This window comes from Trachinotus anak, unplaced genomic scaffold (genome assembly GCF_046630095.1).
Source record: "Trachinotus anak isolate AG129_WGS33_773 ecotype Australia unplaced genomic scaffold, CSIRO_AGI_Tana_v1 ptg000008l, whole genome shotgun sequence".
Taxonomy (NCBI): Eukaryota; Metazoa; Chordata; class Actinopteri; order Carangiformes; family Carangidae; genus Trachinotus; species Trachinotus anak.
Window position 1 is genome coordinate 14,249,473 of NW_027273859.1, and position 21,145 is coordinate 14,270,617.

The following is a 21,145-nucleotide window of genomic DNA, read 5'->3' on the forward strand; positions in this document are numbered from 1 at the left end:
CTAAACCCCCTCCTCCTTCACCTCAACCTCCGGCGTCCTCTCCATCAGAGACTCCTCTCAGTTGATCCACTCTCTCTCTGGACTCCTGAAGACACAGTGACCCATCAGCCAGCTGCCATGAAGACTGCTCTCGCCCTGCTGCTGTTCGTCTCTCTGGCCTGCCACAGTAAGTTTCTATAACACTGATTCCAACACTGAATTTAGGGGCGGGGGGCTTAGTGGTGGGGAAGGATTTTGTTGATTAGCAGCCGGCGGACTGATTGTAGATGGGTTATAGAAGCACAGATGATCCAGGAGCTTGAGACCTGCACAATTTGAAACATTTACCACATAAATCAGTCACAGATTTGAACCTGTAAGGTTCCAATGATGTATATGTCAACGGAGTCAGAATGAAATGTGTCGTGCATCAATCTGACAGCAGTGTCTCTAGTGTGTGCTTGAGTGTATGTGGATGCATTGTGGAGTGAATGGACCAATCATTAAACATGGTTGTGTGTCTACATGCGTACACACGCTTGTGAATATACATGCTTAGTCTCAAGTCAGGTGTTCTCTCCTGTTCTGTCTGTGAAGGCCACGCCCTCAAATGTCACACATGTGTGGCGTCCAATGAGGATGACTGCAACCGACAGGGCTCCACCTCCTGTCCTCAGTACGCTGATGCCTGCTCCACTATCACAGGACCCAGTGAGTAAACACACAAATAAATGCAACACAAGTATGATTTTGTTGAATACAGTAGTGTTAATGCCTCACTAGAGGTCAGCACATCACTTGAAACTTACTGTGCTGCCTATGTGAGGAAGGAGTTAAGGAAGTCAGCAGGGCTTAAAATAGTCTGCATGTTGTTTCCATTGACAAAGTGAAGCTCAGTATTAAAGGCCATAATGCAGCAGAGGTATTTTTGTACAATAGTTGCATGCTTTTCAGATACGTGGCCTATTCATTATTCTGTCAATACCGTCTCCTTCTTTTGCTTATGTATGTATATGTGTGTGTGTATATATATATATATATATAGCCACATTGTGTGTGTGTGTGTATATATATATATGTATACATACATACACACATATATATATATGTGTGTGTGTGTGTGAGTGTGTGAGAGAGACAGAGAGAGAGAGAGAGAGAGAGAGAGAGTGTGTGTGATCACAAAGCCTCCGCCTCTGCATCCTCTCATCATTTGAGGTTACTGGATGTTATCCCAGCAGTTTATGATAACCACAGACTTCTCTATGCCTATCAGTGTGTGTGTGTGTGCGCGTGTGTGTGTGGGGTTTGGGAGAGAGTTCAACGGGTTGACAGCGTCATACCAAATTAACACAAGCATTCAGTCTTCAGTCACTTCAAAGCAATCTGCCAGCCTCACGTGTCCCTGTGTGTCTCGCTCTCTTTCAGACACTGTGATGAAGTCGTGCACGTACAAGGCTTTCTGCGAAAAGGCAAATGGTGGCAGCTCTGGAGCAAAGATGGTGTGTTGCTTCGGTGATGACTGCAATGGGCCCCACAGGAGCCACAGCCACGGGGATCACCACCACAACGGTGCAGGGGCTCTGGCCTCCAGCCCCATCCTGCTAATCACAGCCCTGTTGCTGCGTCTGGCCTTCAGTCAGCTCTAAACTCCCCCACCTCTTCTTGTTTCATTGTTATATTATCAACCTATCTGTCCATCCACCCTTTTTTTTAAATCCAAGTGAAAAAAAAAAAGTTTCATGTGTTTTGAGATTGTGGTGAAAAAAAAAAAAATTCTGACGGCTGTGGTGGTGCATTCAAGGAACGTGGTCTGTCCTGTAAATACGAGCTGCATTTCAGCAGTTTCCTTTGTCCATTTTTTAAAAAATTATCCTTAAAAACCAGAATAGTAACTTCATTATCTACATGCTATGTTCACTTTCAGGTGATGTAAAGCCTTCAAGCATCCTATGAACCTGAAAGTATTTGTGGTGAATAAATGTGTACAAAGTGAAGTACACCCTCTCACAGCTCTGGCCTAGCTGGTGGGACATGGGTGTGGTTTTGGTAGGTGCTTGGGTGCTTCAGTGGGTAGATAGCGCACAGCTCACTTGACACCATAGAACCACATAATTCACTTGTGTTGTTGCCGTTGTAACCCATAAGGAAGTAAGGAGCATTTTCACAGCACAGTCTGAGGAAAATGTTTAAAAAACGTTTGTAATATGTTTAGTGCTTGAATTGTTCATTTTTTTGTGCACGCAAGCTTGCCTGAATAAAGATATAATCACACCTTTATTTTTGTTTGTGTATGGCTTATGATTGTGCGTGGGTAAGATGACTAGTTTGGCATTTGATACTTTACATTTGACCTTTAAAAGCCAGAGAAAAGAAGTGCGACTTTATGTTAATGTCCCTGGTGTGAAAGCATACCTGCAGAAGCATGCATACAGCAGAGACAAACAAACAGCCTGACAGTCTGCGATTTTCAGCACAAGCAGGAGGATGGGGGGTGGGGGGTGGGTGGGGGTGGGGTCTGTGGAAACTTCAAGACTTCCTTCTGCGACTGTGTAACTGTGTAAATCCTGTGCAGTCGCCACAGGATATGAAATCAGTGAGGTATGGGTCTCCATCCTCAGGCAGGTCATATGATGGGCAACCACTTCCTCTTAACAGGAGGACACAAATTTTTACCAAAAGAGAGAAAACAGAATCACTCCTGTAAATGCTGACATTTTTTTATATCAGCATTTGTAAAAGTGACAGGCTCAGCACCATGAGAGATCGCGCATGTATGAAACCCAGACTCTTGACTAGGCGTGTGAAGTGTTGAAACCAGGAGGTCAGGTCAGTTCATCCCCCCAGCTTTCTTTGTCTGCACAGGAGTTTCATCACACGACTCAAACTGTGATCACCTTTGGGTAATGGCGGAGAAACAGTGAGGCAATACTGCAGTACTGTATTTAAGTAGGATACAGCCTGTGGTGCTTTACGTTGAGTGAAACTTAACAGCTTCCATGGGGAAATATTTTTATTTTTACACCAAAACATTCGTCTAGTGTTGAGGTTGCCACTTTGCAGATCAAGATTTAAATTAAAACACAAGGTAAGCTCAAAGATAAGATGCCTGGCTCGAGTTTAAACTATGAGGTATTCAAGCTAAGAGCCACCTGGATCACCTACAATATAAAAAAAAACATCAGCATCGGTTCGAACACCTAGATTTACTCCAACAGCTCTGAGTGTCAACCCTCAAATCACCTTCATGCTCCGTTTCACACCTTAATATTGAACGTTTCTCTCATACATTTTCTTTCTCTGATGGTGAACTGAAACGGAATTACATCTCAGCTCAAGTGAATATCTGCGGTCAGAGGTGTTGCTTCACTGTATTTATCACGGCTGACACTGAGAGGTCACCTGTTACGTGTGTCAAAACTGAACTGGTTTGCGACCAAACAAGTGGCTGACAGCTAAATGTGATGTATTTAAATTGGCGCTGGGCAAAATGAATGCAAAATTACGCATAATATTCTATGCAAATAATAACATTTGCAGCTTACTGATGAAATGCGTTACCATCAGCATTATTGCGTAAAGAAAATCTTACTTGCACAAAGAGAAGATGAGTAGCTGTAATTTCTAGGCTATCTTTGCTTCCTCTTGATATGAGAAAATGTTTTCAAAAACTATATACAACAGAACCTCACCTTCCTGTACTTCCCTCATTAGCTAGAGTTGTATCAGACACTGAGGTCACGTCCTCTTTGACATTTCTGAGAATTTAATAACCTGAGGAGGACTTTCTACAACAGACAGGCATAAAACTACAAACATTAAAGAATCAAGTTTATCTAATATTTCTCTACCTGAAATACCCGACAGTGTAGAGAAAGCTTGAAATACTCAGGAATTTGGGTATAGGTAGAAAATATTTAAATGAGGTGGGATTGGGGGATTTCAGGCTCGTGGACATTAGTATTTCTGAAATCTTGGTCACAGCCCGGCTGAGAGTTGTGCTATTGCTAATGTAACAGTATTTTGAAGAACAGGAAGTACTTTTTTTTTTTTTTTTTTTGTCATTTTGCACCTGTCACACACCCACCTCCCATGACAGGTGTATGAATGACTCTATTGTTCACTGTGTCCTCACTTGTTTAAAGGGATGTTTGAGGGTTAAGACTTGATGGTTAAGTTTTAGGGTAGGAGGCTGGGGAATTCCTCATGTCAGAGTGTCCGGACAACTTACATAAGACAAGCGTGTGTGTGTGTGTGTGTGTGTGTGTGTGTGTTTGACCCACTTCTCAAGTCACCACCTGAGAAAAAGCAAGATAACTCATCGCATACAGTTGCAGGAAGAGAAGATAGTGCACACTTCTTTTTTTTTTTCTCCAAATTAAATTTCTGCCAAAGCCTCAGTAAAAGGAGTCAGTTGCACCACTAGAGCTGTTGAAATTACTATATATGAGGTTAGAAAGGGGCAGTTCAGCTCAGTTTAGTTCCTCATAATGTGAGCAGAGCAGGAGCAGCAGAAGCAGAGGAGGGGGAGGAGGAGGAGGAGGAGGAGGACCCGGCCGGAGCTGAGAGGACGCATAGATCACATCCGGGGCTGGTTTATTCTAATAACGAAACGTCCTACCCGGAAAAAAAAAAGACAAGTCTTCTGTAATCCGACCACACAAACAAATAGACGAGAGTGTGACAGGCCGATGCACGCCGGCTTTGTAAATGTCTGCCGTTTGTAAAAGTTGTTAAAAACTTTGCCTGCAATGCTCGTATTTACCAAACTCGGGTCTCTGCTCTCTGCTTCGTAGCCGTGCGGGGCGCTGGCTGTGGCGTTCACTGACTCTCCACAGCGGGTGAGTAGTCCGTCGACAGTGGCACTGTGTGTGTGTGTGTGTGTGTGTGTGTGTGTGTGTGTGTGTTGCCTCATGCCCGGGTCTGGTATGTGTACGGGAGCCTACAGTAGGTGTGGCAGGCGGCTGAGTCGTCGGTGAGTCAGAGCAGGTCATCTGAGCTGACCATATGTAATGTCTGTCAGGTGTCGCTGAGTAACTCTGCCTGGACACACTTAAAGTTTTTTTTTTTTTTTTTTTTTTCCCCACTACGGGCTCATAATCACGTCGTGAAAACACGTCAATGACCATCAAACATGTCAATCAGTGGCGTGGAGCCTGTGTCTGCACTGCTGCTGCTGAATGAAGTGACCGATCTGAAGCCGCATCCACCAAACATTTCTGTCATCAGTTCATCGTTTGGTCCATGAAATGTCAGACAACGCTGGAAAATGCCTGCCACAGCTTCCCAGAGCTTAAGGGACGTCTTCAGACTGCTTGTTTCGTCCATCCAACAGCCCAAACCCCGAATATATTAACAGTTTTGAGGTATTTTATTTGAGTAATAATATTTTATGCTACGTTACTTTAAGTCTTCCACATTTTTCTGGAAAATATAATACTTTTTTACTCCACTACACACATTTTACAGCTGTGGTGACAGGTTAGATTTCAAATTAACATAAAAAAAAAGTGATGAGTTCAGGAACTGTAAAAAAAAAAAAAAAAAAAAAAAAAATTGAGGTGCGGCTTAACCTTGTGGTTACATTTTTTTTTTAAAAGCATCTGGTTCCCAGCCTTATTCAAATTTTCTCAACTGCATCGTCCTCTGTCCCTAATATCTCAAAAATAATAAAACATACATATAATTAATCAGAAAAGAAATAACACATTAGAAATTACAGCCACTCTACTTTTGAACCAAGAGCTGCCAGTTGAATAGTTATTACCACAGTCAGTGACTAATAGCACAGGATGAAATAAAAATATAAAAATTTGGGGTGAGAAGAATTTTAAAGACCCTCCCCTTCTCTACGTCCCTCCTTTTAGCAAAGAAATAAGATACATAGCCACATTTTTGTCCACTTCTCCCTCCCTAATAATTTTAACACAGTCCCTAAAAATAAGAGGCACTTACATGTTAATGCATCACTAATATAAAAAATATTCCACGACTGTAGGCCAATCTTCACGACTGAGCAGCAGCAAATAGGGAATATTTGACATTTCCGCTCGAAAAAATGACTCAAATGATTAATTGATCATTCAAACTGTTGCCAATTCCTTTTTCTGTCAACTCACCAAATCTTTTCACCTCTAAGTTAAAGTGGTAACTCGACAGATTTTTAAACGTCAAAGTCAATTTCATCTTCGCAGGGAGTGGTACTCAGCCCATGAAAACAGTTGTGTAATGTCTTGTTTTGTCAAATCTAAGAAAATTCAAGCGAAGTCAAGTTTCATCAGCTGGGTTCCTCGGTTTGGTCTTGCAGGTCAAGTTTGGAGGTTGCATTTAACCAGGCGAACCAAGAGGCGCTGCAGCACTGAGTTACAGTCAGGGAGGTGCAGGATTGAGAGACTTGTGTAGGAGTTTGACTCATTCTGGGGATTCAAAGTTAGGATAGCTCAGCCTCAGCTGCATCGACTTGACCATTCATTTGTTATTCTGTCGTTCTGTTTGTATATTACTGAACGGCTCATTTAATCCGTATATAACTGACACCAATCAGAATCTGCTCTCTAATATTTTTACTATTGGTTTCTGTTAATCTGAGAAGAGGCTGGACACAAATAAAGCAGATGTGTATACAGAGTGTAGGTGGGTTTCACTTCACTACCCTGGATGTGGTAAAAGAAAAATATCTCTGATATCACTGCTGTGATCTATATGCTCTGTTCTGTCTTCATACACTCAAACTTTGTTTATATTAACTGGTAGGTTTTTCTCATCCTGTTGCATTTCAAAGCCAGATTACTTTAAATCAGACTGTCTGAATTCTATTTATTGGTACAGTTTGGCCAAAGATGCTAAAGCCTTCCTGCTGCGTCTCCTGGTGATGGTTAAGCCAGATGTTTTCTGATACCGAAATTGTGTGTGTGTGTGTGTGTGTGTGTGTGTGTCAGACTCAACATTAGTAATTGACCTTGGTGACCTGCGGTATCTTTCTCACTTTTCCATAATACCCAGAGTTTCTAAAAAAGGCTTCTGAATGGTTTGTATCTTTGACCTATTACAATAGCAAAAGAAAATGTGTTGGATGTCTGACGCATCAGAAGCACAGCCCACAAATTTTTCAAAGCAGTTTCAAAATGAAGCATTTTCCTAACCATCGACTTAAACATAGTTTCACAGGAGAGCCACCAGCACAGTGAAGCAGCATTTCTTATGTTTGTCTTTGTTTTGTTGACGTGTGTGTGACCTTTTTCATGGAAATTATTTCCATCTCCTGAAAGGCTTTCAGCCAAGACAGTCCTTTAAAAGTATTGGCAGAGGGCTCAGCTGTTCAATCCTGATTATGTTTTTTATGACTGTCACTTGTGTTATGATTTTTGTTCTGATAAAAAAAAAAAAAAAAATCAGTCACAGATGTGGCTGGGTCACCATCATTTTACCTTTGAGGTTATATTACATTCAAGTCCTTTCCATAAATTCAAATATCTGGACAAGTAAAGACATGTGAAATGGAAAAAGTGCAGAAACCCTGCTTTGCATTTTTTGTTCTGTGCATCTGGCTGCGTACAGTGTGTCATTGTGATAACTTCACGTTTAGTCTGCAGAGATGCAAAAGAAGCACAATTGGAGGGACTGAAAAGTTCACCCAGTCGCTTAAGGAGGACTAGATTATAAAATGGAGCTCTCACCACGCCAGAAGCTTTCCAACTCCTCCAAAGAATAAAATAAAAAAAATCTTAAATTTACTGTCAGATGTCTGCCATTGATGAAATTCTCTTGGAAGGCAAACTCGATTGAAATACCATCAGCATACCTGAGTGTCTGGGCTGAATGAATCTTGACTGTGCTGTCAATCAGCAGCTCAGTGATACACACGCATGGCATCATCTTAATGAACCCCCACCACCCCACCACCCTACTCCTCCTCTCCTCTTTTTCCCTCTCCTCCCTCCCTCTCCTCTCTCGTCTCTGGCCAGTGGAAATGTGCGTGTGTGCAGATCTTGAGTGCAGTCTGTAATTTTTGGCTGTGGTGGAGGGCCTCAGCTCAGCCTTGGGCTTCAGGGTTTGCTGCTCAGCCTCAATCACGTCACATGAAAAACTGCTGAGTGTGAGCGGGTCTCTTTCTTCCTGTGTGTGTGTGTGTGTGTGTGTGTGTTTGCGCGCGTGCGTGTGTGTGTGTGTGCGCATGCATATTTGTGTGTATTTGAACACTAAATGAAAGATGGTTTATCCACCACATCTGCCCGTCTCTGCCTTTCTGTCTGTCTCTTGCTGTTGCTGCCTTTACATTCTGCCTCCCATTGTCCATCTCACTTGGGTCTCGGTCTTTCTATCTGTCCATCTGTCCCAGTGATATGTGATAGCAGCAGCATGCCGTACGTGGACCGGCTGAACCGTGTTTGTGGCTTCCTGGATATCGAGGAGAAGGAGAACAGCTGCCGCTTCCAGAGACGATACTTTATCCTCGACACACAGGGAAATGCTCTGCTGTGGTATATGGACAACCCTCAGGTGCTCCACACATACATGCATGACACACACACACTTGTACAAACAGCAAGAGGAAGTGAAATTGACCAATAGAAGCCTTGTAACCTTGGACCCTGAGCCAATGACGAGTCTTTGTGTTTGTGTTTGCATGCAGAACCTGCCCAGTGGAGCCAGCTTTGTTGGCAGTCTGAAACTAACCTACATCTCGAAGGTAAACCGCTCAGTTAACAGCCTGTCATTTCCCTCTGCTGTGGGTGGTAGTTACACAAAGTCCTGTGAACTAACGCATCTCGGGGAGACATTTGAGAGGTGTGGATGCAGGAATTCACAGAGCGAGCACGAATAGAAACATGCAAATAGGCTTCACAGATACAGGAGATGTCTGGGTTATCTGCTGTTATAGTTAACGGTCACATGCAGTGCAGAGCTGAAGCAGACTTTGTGAAGTTTTCCAGATGTCACGGCGCTCGCTGAACTAACCAGAGATAATGACATCTGGCTTCAGTGCACCGTTGTGCTGACAGCTCCTCCCTGGACACTCTGAGTCAAATAGACATCAAAGATATGAACTGTTTCTTCTCCTCTCCTCTCCCTCTGTCTCCACTTCTGTCTTTTACTTTTCTCTCGTTTCCTTTTGTCTCCTATCCTTTTTTTTGTCTCCTTTACTCTCCCCTCCTTCTGTCTCCTTTTTTTCCTTTCTTTTATCTCGCTATTCTTTTTGTCTCTTCTTTTCTACCTTTGTCTCCTCTCCTCTCCTCTCCTTCTCTCAGGTGAGTGAAGCCACAACGAAGCAAAAGCCCAAGACAGAGTTTTGTTTTGGTGAGTTTTTCAGGGACACAGTGAGTCAGTCTCATGCAGTAGCGCACAAGGACATTAATTTTGTTTACACATGTGATACAATTATATAATGTGGTTATTGTGGATATTCATGGAAATTGTGTCTTATTTCTGCAGTCATCAATGCAGTTTCCCGGCGGTACTTCCTCCAAGCCAACGATGTGACTGACATGAAGGACTGGGTGGCTGCTCTCAACAGGGCCAGCAAGATCACTGTGAGTGCAACACACACACACACACACACACACACACACACACACACGAAATTATAACCAGATGTCTTTGTCTAATGCGCCGTTAGAAAAAGGCTAAACTAGCAGTTACTGATAAGGGATTTGTTTCCACCTGAGCGCAGGAAGCTGCAGCAGTTCGCAGTAAAGTGTGTAATGCCGGTTTGGCCTGGGTGGGTGCATATGTCAGCGCTTTGCCAACAAATACCCTCTGACACACTTAGTGAATGAGGAAATTATGAATGTGCACAATTATGAGTGATAACATGATCACATCCCCGTGGTGGAGGTGTCAACACGCCATTGCATGTCGTGTGTGAGTGAGCATAACATGCACATTTGCATAATTCTTATGTTTGTTTGGTGACATGATTTCTAACCGGCAACATCCAGATGTCTCATGACGGAAGATGACAGAGAAGAGTGTTTCTCTTTCTCTCTCACCTGCACACCGACACAGGAAGCGGCGCTGCTCACTCTCTCTTTCACTTCCCCTTCGATTGGAGGGCTTCTTTGCCGCCTTCTCTGAGCCTCCTTAGCTTCAATGAAACTGTGTGAAAACACTGTCTAAAGCAGAATGGACATGATGTCAATGCAGGAATAAAAGTAAAACTGACTAATGGATTTCAGGCTTTTATGTCCAAAAGATAAAGTATTTAAAATGCAGCCCTTCAACTGATTTGATTATTTTTCTTCTTCAGCCACATCAGGGTGGGGGAGTTTATATTTTTGTGATATACTTTGTGTTCGATTGAGTTTATTAGGTGCATCTAGCTGAAACGTACGCAGTCTGATACGGTTTAGTCCAGTTTTAAACTGTTTCAGAGAAATGTTGATTCAACTTTATGATCATTTAGGAAGCTGTTTAACTGTGCTGTTAAATGAGAGGTGTTTGTCCACCCCATTTATATCAATGAGGGTAGGCTAAGTAACAGCTCTAAAACATCTCTCCATATAATGAAGTACAGCCAGCTTGTAAGACTTGCTAACAGAGCACTTTCCAGCTGTTTTTCTCTTAATCTACAGTTAACTTTTCATTGCAGCGCGGTGGTAAAGGTAAGCACTCAGTGGCTGAATGCTTTCATCCAGAACATTTCACAGTTCTGGACCCCCAGTGGGAATTAAACCGCTAACTCCTGGCAGTTAGAGCAAACGTTACCCTGGCAGTTTTACGTGCTAATATCAGTGTAGTTAATGTTGTCCTCCCTTGTTGGACAGGTTCCTAAATCTGGCCCTGCGCCTCCAAGGTCTGATGTGACTGCAGTGATCAGTGAGACTCAGGGAGGGAAGAAACAACACGCCTACAAGGCCGAGATCATAGGAGGTGTGGTGGTGCACACTCCCATCCAGGTAAAGTAGAGGAAGCTCAAACCAGTGTGGTTACAATAATGACAATGTCAGCTGTGACCTTTATGGTGCAGAAAGGTGCAGTTTCCCATGCTTTTATGATTATCTGATTGTGGTATTTAATTTCAGCTAAGCTAAAATAGCCTCCAAAAAGGTGTCCAAAAATGTGTGAAATGTAAGCTGAGACATTGTTATAATGGTAATGCAGATGGTTATGATGAAATGTTTCAGAATGAGAGTGAAGAGACAGAAGGGAGAGAGAGGAAGGGCAACAGGCCGGGCGTGCTGAGATGTGGTTACTGTGTGAAACAGGGAAATGTGGTGAGTACCCAGCTACTTAGAACTGATTAACTCTGTGTTTGAATAAAAGTAATCTGGAATCTGTAATGTGGTGTGTTTTTTAGAGAAAAAGTTGGAAGAGGCGGTTTTTCACCCTGGATGACAACGCAGTCAGTTACTACAAGTCTGAGATGGTGGGGAGCCAGGCGCTTTTTGTTTTTTTCTTTTTTTATTTCCTGTCTCTTTTTATGTCACTGTGGTCTTTGTCTGAATCACACTCATGTTTGTTGCAGGATAAGGAGCCTCTCCGAGCCATTCCACTAAGGGACATACAGAAGGTCCATGAATGTCTCGTCAAGTCCGGGTGAGTCAAATGTGAATCACTGAGTCAGATTCTCCCGCCATTTTACTTTCTCTCCATCTGGTAATGTATCTGATTTGGATATAAACAAATGCAAATAACATTATTTGAATATGAAGAGATAACGCACTCTGAACAGGTATAAACAGCCTCTGAATTGTTGCAGTTGAAAAATAGACCATAGACTAAAATTTGGAGTTTGATGTTCACACAGTCGACAAAGTTTATTCCCCAATAACTTTTCATCAGTCTTCACTAGAGCAGGATCACATTGAACATTGAAGCCTGGCACTGTGCTTATCTTGATAGTAGAGGGGAAATTGACAAGCTGAAGCTACGGACCGTCTTAAGAATGCATGCCAAATGGACACTACAAACATCTGTCACCTTTGTAGCCCAATAAACTATTTCAGCTTTTTCTTCTGAACTCTTCAGATCAACTCTACGATTAGCAGTTAGCAATTCTGTCTTGTATTTTACCACTGTAAAAAAAATCTTTCCTTCTCTTTCTGCTATTCATTTCCTCTTGGACCATTAGAAGCAACACAAGTTTTGCTCCAGCTAGTAGATAGTAGCTCTGCAGTGCACTCGTACTATCTTACAGCCCTCCCTTTAGCCACTGTATGTTTCAGCAGGATCATTTTTTATTTTCAGGGATCTCCTGCTGAGAGACAACCTGTTTGAGATCATCACCAGCTCCCGGACTTTTTACATTCAGGTAAAATCCCTTTCACCTGTTCATCTGATCATTAATTCATCACATGCTTTATCAAATCTTTATCGATGTAATGCAGAATTAATGACCAGGGAAGGCCTGTATTCCCAGGTGCATTTGTCCTGTTGTTTTGAGTTGTTTTCTCTAAATGCTCTGCTGCTGATGTGTGGCACGAAAAGTTTGTTTTCGTGAAATGGGCACAGCCATCTGTTACCATAACAACAATAACATCCTGTTCCTCCCCCTGGGAGAACAGCTGATGGAGACTGCAAGGGTCTGATCAGATGGGAAGTGCTGAGAGAGAGAGAGAGACAGAGAGAGAGAGAGAGAGAGAGAGAGAGAGACAAGAAACAGGAGCACTTTTATTTTTGTCTGTGCAAAAAAAAAAGGAAGCATGACAAACATTTAAACTAAAAAAAAACAACACATAAACAAAAATAGGTTAAACAGAGATTTTTATCAAAGTGGAAGCACAGACACCAGAATAAAAAATCCTCTTCAACTCAAATGAAATTTGAATTACAAAATTAGAGCCTGTTATTAATGTAAATGTAAATCTTAAAGAATGGGTCACAAATATATATATAATTTTTTTTTTTTTTTTTTTTTTTTTTTTAAAGAAAGCTATGTTATTTCCTAAAACAGCTGGGCACTGTAGGTCTTGGCAAACCTTACTTAAATGGGAGAAAGTTGTGTGTATGTTGTCAGTGTCTGTGCAGCAGTTTTGCTAATTTGTGTGTTTTTACTTGTTTTTGAACACAACAATGGAGGTACTGTATCTGGCACAGAGGAATAATCTGTATCAGGGTTTGGCTGCACAGAAAATATTTGTTAGTAGGATCAATTAATTGTTGGTTTTGGTCTTTCATAAGATTTGTTGACGAATTAAAAATACAATATCTCCAGATTTAAACTTTAGAATAAGATTAGCAGCTATTAGCAAATGTGACAACAAGACAAACCAGTCCAATGGCTGATGGAAAAGACTGTAGACATGTTGCTCTGCAATGCTTTATCTTCTGGTCATGTTTCTCTGTAGACAGACTCTCCAGAGGAGATGCATGGTTGGATCAGGGACATTGAGATGAAGATTCAGGAGTTCAGATGTCCCCCTAAGGTAACTCTTTTGTCTCCTTTCCTCTGAGGCAAGACATCAAAAACAAACAATGAAACAGTGAAAACTCTTGATTCTGATTGATAAAGATGGTGTGTTTGTCTGTCTTTTTGCAGGGTTTTTCATTTAAACGCGCGTCTTCTCTCTATCGAAGTCACAATGCCTCCTCTGCATCTCGTGGTCAACAGAGTGATGACCGCAGACCTCCACTGGTCAAGTCCTGCTCTGTGGCCCCGGGCTGGCAGCCCTGGACGCCTGTCCCGCTGAGTGAGCCCTCCATCATAGACGCCGAGGATGAAGACGGTGCTTTCACCTCTATACCCAACTTGCCTTCTCTTTCCTCCTCCTCCACTTCTTCCTCCACCTCCTCCTCCTCCAATTCCCTCTCTACCCCAACCCCTTGCCCCAGCGCAAATCCCCCACCTTCGACCAGCGGATTGGGTATCCTCACAGCATCCGGAGACGTGGCCAGCGGGCGCCGGAGGCACCGCTCTCAGCCTCAGTCTCACACCGGCTGCAGCTTCCCCTTCAGCCTGGATGATGATAGCATCCGCACCACAGACGTCTAGTTCAGTGAAGTCTGTCCAGACTCCTGTGTGGACTTAAGTGTTGGTACCTGCTTTAAAATGAATGTGACTGGTAATAATAGTATTCCCTGCTAATGAAGTGACACTGTGACATCTGCCTCAATGCCATGATATGAGAGTGGGATTGGGGCCCCCTGCTGGTTTACTAGCTACATTGCAGATGAAGGATCACCCAGCTGGAAGGAGACCAAGAGGCGCAGTGTTTGTTGTTCACAGGACTGTGAAAAGAAATGATGGAGTGTTTTTAGTGCAACTTCCTCTGAAAACTTGAATAATCTTGTTGTTAGCTGTACAAATTATGGCACATGCTTTCAATCTGTTGCACTTGGCTCCCATTGGACATGCATCCCTGTCACTGGGGCCGTGTTCTCACCCCTGCTCTAAGTATTCACAAATAAGCGTTGAAAGGCTTTTTAACACATTATTATCCATGTGTTTTATATTCAAGCTTATGTTCACAAAACACATAAAAATAATTTGGACAGTTTTGTTTTCCTGTTTAGCCGAGTGTTTTTCCTTCTTTTTTCCTGAGACACACATTATATGAAAAGCCTCACATCCACTTACCCTCATTAATAATTAACAAGCATTTATTACTACAATGTAATCAGGTGTATGGGGGAAAGTATTCTGTAGGTCTTATAAAAAAAAGGTACCCACACTCACATGCCAACTGACTGTATCTGCGTAGACAGACAAGATCAGAGTCAGCAGCAGCTTTTATGTGTTCGCACTATGTTTTAAACTTTCTAATCTTTGAATACTTGGCTTAAAGATCAAGCGTCTGGAAACTGTGACTCCTCTTTTAGCTCGTAACATGGTGCCATAACAGCACGGCGGTGTTTTCATGGTACTTGTTGTAGAATGTACTTCCAATATCAAAGTACGGTTGGTCAACTGGTTGACAGCTTTGTAAATGTGATTTTCTTATTGCAGCATTATGTGGTAAAATGTGCCACTACTTTTGGTAATTTAATTGAAATTCCGCACTTTGCTTTTCTCATTTTTACTTATGTTTTTAAGATTTTTGTCACAGCTTTCACAGCAGATATCTCAGCTTCCTCTGAAGCGATGCCTCAGATACTTTGTGTTGTTACACCGGCAGTCGCAGCCCTTCTCAGGTTCACCTCAAGACTTCATTGATGTGGTACCATGTTCCATTCCTGTTTCTGTTTTCTGAAGCTGTGTGCACTCGTCTGCCTACGTATATTGTTAATTTTCCTTCTTGTACATTAAATGATGCTTTTTATTTGTCTTGTTTGGACTGTTTTTGATCACCTTTGAAGTTCATGGGTTGTTTCAGAGTTTTCAATCTGCCATCTAGTGGCAAGTGTGTCAATCCACATTTTACCCTAAAGACATCACATAGAAACTTTAGAGTTTTCTAATTTACCTTATGATAGAAGCGATAACACTAAGACTTTTAACTTTTATCTTTGTTTTCTCTCCAAAGGGCAAAAAATGTCCAACTGCCAGGCATTCAGTGGGTCAGGGCCAACGAATTTGCCCTTTAACTCTGTCACCTTAAACACATGCAGACAATTGTAGATACAAAACAAGCATGCGCACACACCAATCTAGTGCCCAGAGGCTGTGTTAAGTGAAGTGTTTCACACGTCCAGTGCAAAGGTCCATTAGGTAAAACGCCTAAAACGCTGTCCTGACCTCCGTCCACTTCCCTCTCAGCCTCCCCAGTGCAGCTGTGTGGCTGCAGGACCGGCGAGAGTAAAAATGTCTCCTCTGAACAGTTTAAATTGTGTCGTTAGGTAAAAAAGGCCCCGAGTGCCTGTGAAATGTCAGCTGTGTTGAAATGAGTTTTCAGTCTGTTAAAGACAGAGCTCCCCAAGGTACTGAGAGAAAGCCAAGCAGAAACATGTGGGGATGAAGACAGTGGAGAAAGTTTGGTGAAGTTGTGGGGGAACAACAAGTATCTTTGTAAAATAAACCTAAAATCTGTCACTTTTTGCCACTTAGACATTCACTAAACTGTGAGGCTTTGGCACATTTGTCTAAACCACCCACCAATACAATCTACAATCTACTGGTGAGCTCCTAATCTCTCTTTAATTCAGCATCTAAGCATAGTCTGGGAAACAAAGAGATAAATGTCTGGAAATATGGCAACACACTGGAAAGCCCTCGAGGTTGAATTTCCTGTTCATAATGTAAAGGTCACGTAGCACTTCAGTTTGACGCCTGTGAGTGACAGCAGCTCTGAGGGTAGACAGACACACTGCTCCCTTAAATGTTAATGTTCCCACATGGATGACTCTGCATCAGACTGGTCTCTCTCTCTCTCCCTGCCAGTTTCTGATGTCGTCACTCCAATAATTTAAATGTTACAAAATATAATCATGGCTCTCAGTACTATGGAGATGTATGTTTTATTGCTTGTAGACATAAGGAATGTGTATAGGGTGAAGACAGACATGGTGGGTTTGGTTTTTTTTTTTACGTCTGGACCTTATCATCTTCTCGATGTGTTTGCTCCCAACTGTTATTTCCTTGTTTGCAGAGGAAAACCACCAGAGGGAGCTACATGACACCACACTGTCTACTGTGTCAAGAACATGCAGGCGGATCAAGGTGCAATGAGCTCATGAGGCAGCCTTCCTTGATCATAAGCACTCACTTCAAAACCCAGAAAAACTTCACACAGAGGTTATAAAGCCATTCTGTGTTAATCCCAACATTAAAGTAGGCTACAACAAAAATAAAAGATGAGGATGATATGCCAGATGCTCAACAATGAAAAATACATAATCTTCCTTTGATGGTGCTTGACACTTAATGTTGCTTTTCATACTGCTTTGACACCTTCAAAATAAAAGCCTAAACAGAAATTAAATGGAAGGGTCAAACCACAACAGTCATGTCAGTACATCAGAATAAACACTGTTCTCAATTAGACAAAAAATAACAGCCAGTTAAAACCAAAACAAGTCAAGCTTTACATTAATGAAATGATTTCCAGTTACATCATTTATTCAATTGTTTAGAAGTAGTCTATTACATGTTATAACATGTTTCATGCAATTACTACAGGTTTATTATATCAGTTGCTGACCCTTACACCAGCACATGAAATGGATGCAACTGCTACAGACACTACTGCTGCTTTGCAAACAATAAAATGATTTGCGAAGGAAATTAAGTTTAATTTTCGTCTTAAATTGTGTTAAAGATACTTGAGATTTTCCATCAGACAAAGCTGCAATTAAGAAGATAATATTAAATTATCTGTGTTGTTCAATTTCTTAGTATGAGGTAAAGCGGTAAAGGTGTCTCACCTTTGAGCAAAAATTATGTTTGATATTACCTGCCACTAAACCCAGTGATCTGATCTGGAGGGACATTTACAGCAAGTCAGATTACACACATTGACTTTAAAGAGGAGCACAACATTTGACTAAGCCTGTACAGAAAGCAGAGTCTCACTAACATGTGTAATATGAAGTCATATTAATGTGGAGCAGGTTTTCCTTCATCTGGACTCAGAGGCCCCGTCTGGACCACTGCCAAACCCCCACCCTCTGCTGTTCCCACATCAGACCGCCTTACAACCTGGAGGTGGGGGGTGGGGGTGGGGGGTTGGAATGTATTTTGCCCTGTGTGATGTGATTGTTTGCAGAGAAATGGGTTGACCTTGCCCTCTGATGCCACACACACTCGCTCTGGCCGAGCTGGAGGTGTGTGTGACAGACCTGCTGAGTGCAGGAGGTCTGGGACCGCTTCACCACTTCCTCCAGACAGAGAACAGAGGATCCAGTCAGCTGAAGCCAGGATGGGACAATAATGAGCCGCCCAGCCACCACCACCACCACCTCATTTCAGGTATTATTGAAACCTTCTCTTTTCTTCTGCAAAGACCAAGCAACTCAGGGATAAGACCCTGAAAAGTTATATCTTGAAAAACAAAACCCAGTTTAAGAACTAGATTCATTCAAAGAGTAAAGATTTTAGCAGCGTTGCAAGTAAATGAACTCAGATAAACACCAACCTTATTGAATACTATCTCTGATGTGTATATCTTAATAATGTGTGTTAGCCTCATGTTTTCGCATAGTAAATATTTCATTTTGGAAAAGTGATTTTCATAGAAATTATGGAGAAGGTGATGTAATTAGTATAAATGTAGTGAAACATTTCCATCAAGTTTTTCATACATTAGAAAATGATTTTATGAGTTTTATGGAGAATTATTTTAACTTCAGTTAATTGTTTCTATGATTTATTAATACTTTTGCTTATTGAATATATTCCAGGGACCTATTATATCTGAACGGTAACAAAAGCTGGTTTTTAAAAAATAGTTGTTTTCGTCAGTATGTTGCTGTTATTGAACAGGAGAGATTAGTTCATTTGTCCAAAGATGCCATTTGGACAATTAATAAATCGAAAAGTTTAAGTGTGGCCACAAAAATCTGCCTATTGATTTTGTGTTTTTGACTCCCAGATTAAAAATTTTATGAACAACTACAGAAGTTCAAACGTGTGGCTTTAACTCATGAGGTAATTAGACGAATTATATTCTTACTGTTTTTTTCGATTGTGCAATTGTAACTTGCAACGGAGGAAGTTTTACATAAGTATACGGAAATGTTGTGTTTCATGAAACTGTATAATTTCCAGGAATACGCAAAATAATTTAAATTTTCAAAATAAAATAACGGATGGCAGCGATCTTTCATTTCTGTTGTGTTTGGAGGCTCAATAAACAGTGAAGGGAGTTTCGCCACATCACTCATTTTGAATTATTTGCTCAACATTTAGAGGAGCCGCCTGTACAAACTAACTTTTTTTCTTAAGATTATTTTGGTTTTTCATAAGAAATCCTCCGACTCATACATTTATATTTGATCTATTTCTGTATACAGCAACTACCTTGTGGCAATTTACTGATAAGACAACATATCTCTTGCTAGTCCAGAAGAGATTGCTAATGTAGAGGCAATAAATGAATATGAGTCAACATTTTGGATGTGACTCCAGAGTCCAGAAAAGTTCACTCTTTTACTTTTGTCCCAGATGATTTTTCAGATAATTACAGTTTTTAGTTTTTCAATTATTATTATTATTTTTTTTTAAATTTTATTTTTATGCAGCATAGTCTTTCTTCACATAACAAATATTTAGGTCTGTAGCCTATTTTGATTTGCCACGTCTGCTAAGTTGGAAATCATTCAAATCATTGACCTGTGGACCATACAAATCCTGAAGCAGACTCAGAACAAAACCCCACTGTAAACAAATATAATGAATGTGGTAAACATAGGCTATTTCAGGGTTTCCCTTAAACTGACAGCAAAGCTCTGATATATTCAAGTCTGATCGACATTGTTAAAATGAGCTACTGTATGTTTCCTTAACTGCTTTTTAGGATGAAAAATGAACTGTGTAACAAAGTCAAATATTGGTTAGGCGTCCCCCCAGTTTTTCTAGCTTGGATACTTCATAGTGATCTCATAAAGAGTCGTTTCATCAAAGTCAACATTTGTTGCTGAAATACTTGTGCATTAGCGACTAAATTATTATAAATTTCCAATTTGCCTAATAATAAGTAAAACAATAAATTGGCTCATTTGTTTTGAATTGTACTTAACTAATGATCTCTCGACGTCATGTTGAAAACAGCACAGACGCTGCTTGTTCCTGTGTAGAAACTGGTAGAGCTTATTGGTCGGTTATCAGGGCAGATCGGAAACTTGATGGGTCTGCCTTCACACACACACACACACACACACACACACACACACACACACACACACACACACACACAAACACACACACACGCACAGGTCCAATCTCTGCCAGCGCTCTCACTGCTGTGCAGCAGGGGCTGTGCGCCGCGCCGCTGTGCACCGGAGGTCTGTCACCGGGGAGTCTGATCTCTGAACACGGTAAGAGCTGCGGTTATCGTTGCTTTTTCAAGCCAAACATAGAAACGCACAGGTGCGCAAAAACCGGGTCATTCCCGTGCGTAAAAAGGGCGCATTTTACGCGCAAAATTTCCCTACAGGATATATATATTTTTTTTTTATTTCACTTTAAGTCTATATTAGAAAATCTAAAACTGTATTTCGTTATTTCTATGAATTCAATAGGCCTATATCAAAATAATCTGCAGCTATTCTAGACCATGTGCACCTGCCGTGTATCTCGACATTATAACAGAAACATAGTCAACATCTTACACGTTCAGTGTAAATTATTAATCAGAGAATGGTTAGCAATGCTTAAATCTGAACAAAACAGTCTAAGTGAGCAGGCTGTGTATGTTGTGGATGAATGGAGTTATGTAGAAATCGGTAGAAATGGGTAAAGGAGGGATCCGGCATGATGACCCCGCAGTGACCCCGTCAACTTTCAACTCTGGATGCCTCCGGGATCTACAGTAATAATCCAGTCAAAGTGATGCGCTCTGGCATCAACCCGCTGCTGCTGCTGCTGCTGCTATATAGGCCTCCTGTGCCTGCTTCTATAATCTACTATGAGATAATATGCGTGTCCCTCATGTGAGATTAGGCCTGTGGATTTTCATCATTTTAGGAAATGCACAAACCAAATCCACATTATATCTGGGTGTGTTGATGAGAGATAGCCCAGCACTTGTGTTCTGGTATCAACTAATAGACTGTTAATGATGACGATTCCAGCGCCCTCTCCACCAACTATTTTTTTATTTTTTTGGTGTGTGTGTGTGTGTGTTTGTGTGTGTGTGTGTGTGTGTGTGTGTGGTTGGGGGGGGGGGGGGGGGGGGGGGGGGGGGGGGGGGGTTACTCCTGTCCTCTAGTTATGTGGTTGTGTTGTGTGTTATTGGTGATGAATTCAGAATCTGGGTAAAAAATATTGTCCTTGCGTTTTCATACTGATTTGACTTGTAGTTCTCCCGAGTGGTCAAAGGGTTTAATTAATCCAAGAGTAAAATGTACCCACTTCCTCTGACTTTAACAACAGTAACAAGTTTCTCTGACCAACCAGAACAGTTAGGTGGATAATCATTTTTTGGTTCAGGTAGAAAAGGAGTCAACGGTCATTTTGTGTGTGCCATAGGCTATTACCGAGCATATAGTATTAATGCTGCAGGGACAAATAGACAATGTGATAACTTATAATAATATTTTTGAAAAATAAACAATGTTTGCCTGAGCATGTGTGTGTGTGTGTGTGTGTGTGTGTGTGTGTGATTGGCCAGTGTCACAGCCTCGATTTGGCCCGCAG

General features: G+C 41.6%; 2 protein-coding genes across 3 annotated transcripts; both read left to right on the forward strand.

Annotated features, from left to right (window-relative positions):
• The first annotated feature begins 15 nt into the window (after nucleotides 1–15).
• Nucleotides 16–2,256, forward strand: LOC139624047 (uncharacterized). Its single transcript, XM_071482821.1, has 3 exons — nucleotides 16–166; nucleotides 577–690; nucleotides 1,405–2,256. Exons 1-3 carry the CDS (start codon nucleotides 118–120, stop codon nucleotides 1,623–1,625), a joined length of 384 nt encoding a protein of 127 aa, XP_071338922.1. The 5' UTR covers nucleotides 16–117; the 3' UTR covers nucleotides 1,626–2,256.
• A 2,323-nt stretch (nucleotides 2,257–4,579) lies between these two features.
• On the forward strand, nucleotides 4,580–15,173 carry plekha2 (pleckstrin homology domain containing A2). 2 transcript variants are annotated; one of them, XM_071482822.1, is made up of 12 exons: nucleotides 4,580–4,817; nucleotides 8,315–8,475; nucleotides 8,609–8,665; nucleotides 9,225–9,273; nucleotides 9,409–9,506; nucleotides 10,740–10,871; nucleotides 11,100–11,189; nucleotides 11,273–11,341; nucleotides 11,441–11,511; nucleotides 12,163–12,226; nucleotides 13,263–13,340; nucleotides 13,454–15,173. In XM_071482822.1, the coding sequence occupies exons 2-12, from the start codon at nucleotides 8,335–8,337 to the stop codon at nucleotides 13,904–13,906; spliced, it is 1,302 nt and encodes a 433-aa protein (XP_071338923.1). In that variant the 5' UTR covers nucleotides 4,580–4,817; nucleotides 8,315–8,334; the 3' UTR covers nucleotides 13,907–15,173. The 2 variants fall into 2 exon arrangements, with proteins under 2 accessions (XP_071338923.1, XP_071338924.1); XM_071482823.1 differs by lacking the exon at nucleotides 4,580–4,817 and adding an exon at nucleotides 5,215–5,342.
• Nucleotides 15,174–21,145: the final 5,972 nt, after the last annotated feature.